The sequence below is a fragment of the Poecilia latipinna genome, unplaced genomic scaffold, assembly GCF_001443285.1.
Source record: "Poecilia latipinna isolate Pla-1442-1.1 unplaced genomic scaffold, P_latipinna-1.0 Scaffold599, whole genome shotgun sequence".
Classification (NCBI taxonomy): domain Eukaryota; kingdom Metazoa; phylum Chordata; class Actinopteri; order Cyprinodontiformes; family Poeciliidae; genus Poecilia; species Poecilia latipinna.
This window is the reverse complement of record NW_015113215.1, coordinates 218,422-222,716: the sequence shown is the minus strand read 5'-3', so window position 1 is coordinate 222,716 and position 4,295 is coordinate 218,422. Positions and strand designations below refer to the sequence as shown.

Sequence of the window (4,295 nt, the reverse complement as noted above, 5' to 3'; positions counted from 1 at the left end):
TTGTTTTTCCAAAATTTCCAACTTTTTTTTAAAGGGTGGGGGGAAAAAAAAAAAAAAAAAAAAAAAAAAAAAAAAAGTTATTTTTGCCTGGAAAGCTAGGCTTTAGGAAAGTCTTGCAAAGCCATTTACACTTACACCAGGAATTGTGTTGAGTTGGGAGTCGTCAGCGTGGGGAGCCATGTATGTTGAAATCTACATGACAAAATAATTTCAAACTATCGTCTAGATTAGCTGTGAAGTCATTTTAAAGATTATGACCCACTTCCATGTAGTTCCTGTCGCAAAGGACCTCTCGGGGGGCCCAGCGAGTGTAGCTGCAGGTCTGTGCCACATCGTGACTAACCACATCAGAAGGACTATGGCGGTAGATTTTGAGTTTCAGACCAACACCGAAAATCATGTCGTCCTAAAAGCCCAGAGAGTTATTAGACCAAGTCCAGTTATGCTGAAATCAGAGTCTTTAGCACTGTACTAAAACAAACCTTATTCTGAACAAAGCACCCCAGCAGAGAGGTGTAGATTCTAGTGTTGCCCCAGGGATCTGACTCCATGCTGTAGCCACACTGAGCAGCTAGACTGGGTGTCAACAAGATGTACTGGGTGCCATCTGGGTGGCAGAGACAGCATATGAGTAACTTGTGCCTTGGCTAGAGTCATTGCAGCCGATAAAACCTGAAACTTACTGAGCGCTTCTACTTCAAGCTGATTCCCCACTGCAAGAGCCTCATCTAGGGTCAGCCTCATCAGATTAGCAATACAGTCTGCCTTTAAACCACTGCCTGTCAAGAGAGCTAGTTAAACCACTTGTTAAAAGCTCATGAGATTGAACAGATGAAAGTCAAGCTTACTTGGCTGAGGACTGATCATGTTTGGCCATGCTTGACCCAAGGCAAAGAGTGCCACAATCAAGTTCCACAGCAAACTGAAATTAAAAATTTCAAAAATAAAATGAATTCTACACATTTAAAGAAGAAAAGAAAAAGAAAAACTTACAGTTTCTTGGATTGCCACATGAAGCAATGTAACAGAAGCCAAACAAAAGGCAACTACAGCCAGAGCTGTTTACTGTAAGCACAACAAGCCCACAGGACAAAGCAGCTCTGAGGAAGAAGAGCTGAATGTGATCTGAAGATCCCCAGCACCTGTTTTATAGGCCTACTAATCACAGCCACACCTGTGAACTAATTAGTGGAAATTCCTTACACCTGAGACTCCCCCCAGAGACAAGCAAGTCTGATCAAAATTATTCACCCAGTTTGTTGTTTTCAATTGACTGCTTTCCATAAACGAGTGTTTCATTTCTAACACCATAATGTGAATATCAAAAGAGGATGTTGTGCAGACTTATCTTTCAGAATGAACATTTGGACTTTATTGTGAATTTCAGTGGTATATTTTACCTAATAATAAGTTCCTTTTACTGCAAATGCTTTGTGCAGTGGACAGAAGCAGTTATCCTCTATGCATTTGAGGCCTGGTTTGTTGGAATATTTTCATCCCCGACCAAAATAATGACCCAGTTTACCAGTGTGGTAAACCAAAGCTTCACTTTTTGATCTCATCATTCGTTTCCTTATTTATTTGTTGTGATTTTAACAAATAAAAAAAATAAATAAATAAAAAAACAGAAAGAAAAACAACATTTTCCAGTCAGGTTTTCAATTCAATTTATCAATACATCACGACGTGCAACATCACAAAGCACTTTACAAGGTAAACACATTCAATTTGTATCAATAAATACATGTTTTCATTTCAGTGTCATTCATGCTAATTCAAGGTAATCATAAATAGTATCAGATCCAGTAATAGCCAGTACTATCCTACATCTATAAAAATACAAATTCAGTTGATCATGTTATGAAAGTTGGTGACAGTTTTCTATTTTTTGATGCCGAGCTGACTGCATTATAATGCTGACTTGATCACTCATCTTCTGTGATTGACTGAGGTTAAGTCTAGGTAAGATTGTTTCTATTTATATATTGCCCAAATTTGCCCGAAATTAAGGCATCTTTTCCTCAGTATTTCTTTAACAACATGTACAGGAAGAAGGCCTTACAATGAAAATATTATACCTGACTGAAACAAGTAGATCTCAGATAAGATTTTTTTTTTTAAATCAGCAATAATAAAACTCAGAAATCAAGCATGAAGTACAACCAGAAAAGGAGTCCTAAATCTGAAAACAGATTAATATTTTTTTTCACTATCATTCACTGCTTATAAAAATAAATGTTTTATCATCTTCAGTGTGACAACGTGGAATGAGTGTCTGCATTAATTGTGCCTGTCCAAATGTTCTCAAATATCTGAAAGGACATTCACTAAGTAGCAGAGAAATCAGGTTTTCAAGAGGTTACACACAGATGCTTGTGTAAAATCATCAGTATCCTCTGTTTAACTTTTCCTGTTGGTCCAGAAGTGTCTGTTGCAGGCTCATTTTAGCATCTTCAAAATTAACATCTAGCTTGAGTGCTTGTTGGAAGTCACTTTTGGCATCTTCAAAAAAGCCTGGAAGAAAACATGAAAACAGCATTAACACATGATAAGGTTAAGACTAGTGTTGTATTTGCCAAAGTTCTAGGCACAATCAAACATAATGACTGTAAACAAACAGCACCACCTAGTGCCCATTAAAAGGATATTGCAAAGTGGTCATGCTTCCAAAAAGTCTTCATGATTGATTTTTTTGCTCTTTTGGAAAGTATCTTCTAGATAGACGATGCTTATTATCTAGAAGATATGTATATTATATATATGTATATTGCACCTGTATAAAATATAAATTTTAATATAATTTAAATATAAATCTGTTTTTGTCTGTTATGTCATAGATTAAGTCATAAAATTACTGCATTTTGATTGTATGTTTAGAATTTCTATGTAACTGCTTTCTGTGGTTCCTTATTTCTTTGATTCAGTTGACTGTTCCAAAATCATTATTTACATTTTCACTGTTTCATACTTGTAGATCTTTGGTTTCCTCGAGACTAGCTGCAGAAGAGGTATGCAAGGATCTGTATGCATGATGATGCTGTAAGTCATAAACATCTGAATTGATAGAAATAAACCCGTGAAATATAAGTTTCACCATTTGAACTAAATTACTGAAATAAATGAATGCTTTAATGGCATTCTTATTCTTATTTTGCTCTTATACTGAGTTCTTTAGGAGACAAATGAAATATCTGGACGAACTTTTTTTTTTTTTAGCAAATCAGGCTTTTAATTTGAAGAGTCCAACCGGATGAATGCGATTGTCTTAAGTTGTTTTTTGTTTTTTTTGTCCATTTTAGATCATTTGCTCATTGTCAGGGGTGTTTTTTGTTACCTAATCTATAGCGGATGAGTCCTCTGTTGTAGAAAGGGATTGGAAACTGGCAGTCAGTCTGTACAGCGGAGGTGTAGTCCTCCATTGCTTCATAAAAATCCACCCGGAAGTACTTTATCTGACCACGATTGTTGTAAGCAGTGGCTAGTTTGGAGGCTTCACAGTTCCTGCCCAGATAAAACAGAGATGAAACTCGTTATGGCGATGAATACTAACCTATACACGGGGAAGATAGAAATAAGCTGGCTTTCGGTAAATGAAATTAATGGTACTAAATTTGACAGGTAAAAGTTACAAAACACTACCCATATTCTTATCAGCCGTTAGCTTGTTTAACATGTCTTTAAAGGCAAAATAATACCTGGACTGTAAACAGGAAGCGATAAACCTTGCATACAACTCCTCCGCCTTGTCAAAATTGCGTTTGCTAAACTCAGAATGCGCATTTTGAAGTAGCTGAGAATCTTCGTCCTCCATAAAGGTAAAAGGTTGTTGAGGATGTGACGTCATGAAACAGACAGTCCAATCAAATTCTTGTGCGTCTAAAGACGTGCCGTAACTTAACTGTGGAAAATAATAATAATAATAATAATAATAATAATAATAATAATAATAATAATAATAATAATAATAATAATAATAATGGCACTGTTGTTACTATATTCCAATACAATTAATTTGAAAAAATGTAAAAGGTGGTAGTTTTTTGTGGTAGTCTTTTGCAGTTTCCGTCAGGTTTTGTTTAGAGTCAGGTGTGTGGAGTTAATTCCTCACTACAATGCATTTTAGGCTTGATATTAGTGTTATTAAAACCTTTTAATTCAACCTACTTCATTCTCAGTCAAATTCCAAACTGTTTTTTCACTGTTTATCATTATTAATTTGGGTGAAATGTCATCTTATATTGAAATATTTTTCACAAAAATTCTACTACCTTTAAAGTGGTGTTGTATAAATAAAA

At 35.4% G+C, this 4,295-nt stretch overlaps 2 protein-coding genes across 3 annotated transcripts in view; both read right to left on the bottom strand.

Moving 5' to 3' along the window:
* The window catches only part of zpax1 (zona pellucida protein AX 1), a 7,777-nt gene extending 6,624 nt beyond the window's left edge, over nt 1-1,153 (bottom strand). For both annotated transcript variants that reach the window (XM_015042694.1, XM_015042695.1), the window contains exons 1-6: nt 994-1,153; nt 849-922; nt 684-779; nt 483-607; nt 263-406; nt 136-192 (exon numbers count right to left, since the gene is read on the bottom strand). In XM_015042694.1, the coding sequence (XP_014898180.1) occupies nt 136-192; nt 263-406; nt 483-607; nt 684-779; nt 849-922; nt 994-1,013 (516 nt within the window). In that variant the 5' untranslated portion in view covers nt 1,014-1,153. The remainder of the gene's footprint in view (nt 1-135; nt 193-262; nt 407-482; nt 608-683; nt 780-848; nt 923-993) is intronic.
* A 496-nt stretch (nt 1,154-1,649) lies between these two features.
* ttc32 (tetratricopeptide repeat domain 32) lies at nt 1,650-3,867 on the bottom strand. Its single transcript, XM_015042696.1, has 3 exons — nt 3,696-3,867; nt 3,335-3,501; nt 1,650-2,514 (listed from the first exon to the last, which is right to left on the bottom strand). Exons 1-3 carry the CDS (start codon nt 3,842-3,844, stop codon nt 2,387-2,389), a joined length of 444 nt encoding a protein of 147 aa, XP_014898182.1. The 5' UTR covers nt 3,845-3,867; the 3' UTR covers nt 1,650-2,386.
* Nucleotides 3,868-4,295: the final 428 nt, after the last annotated feature.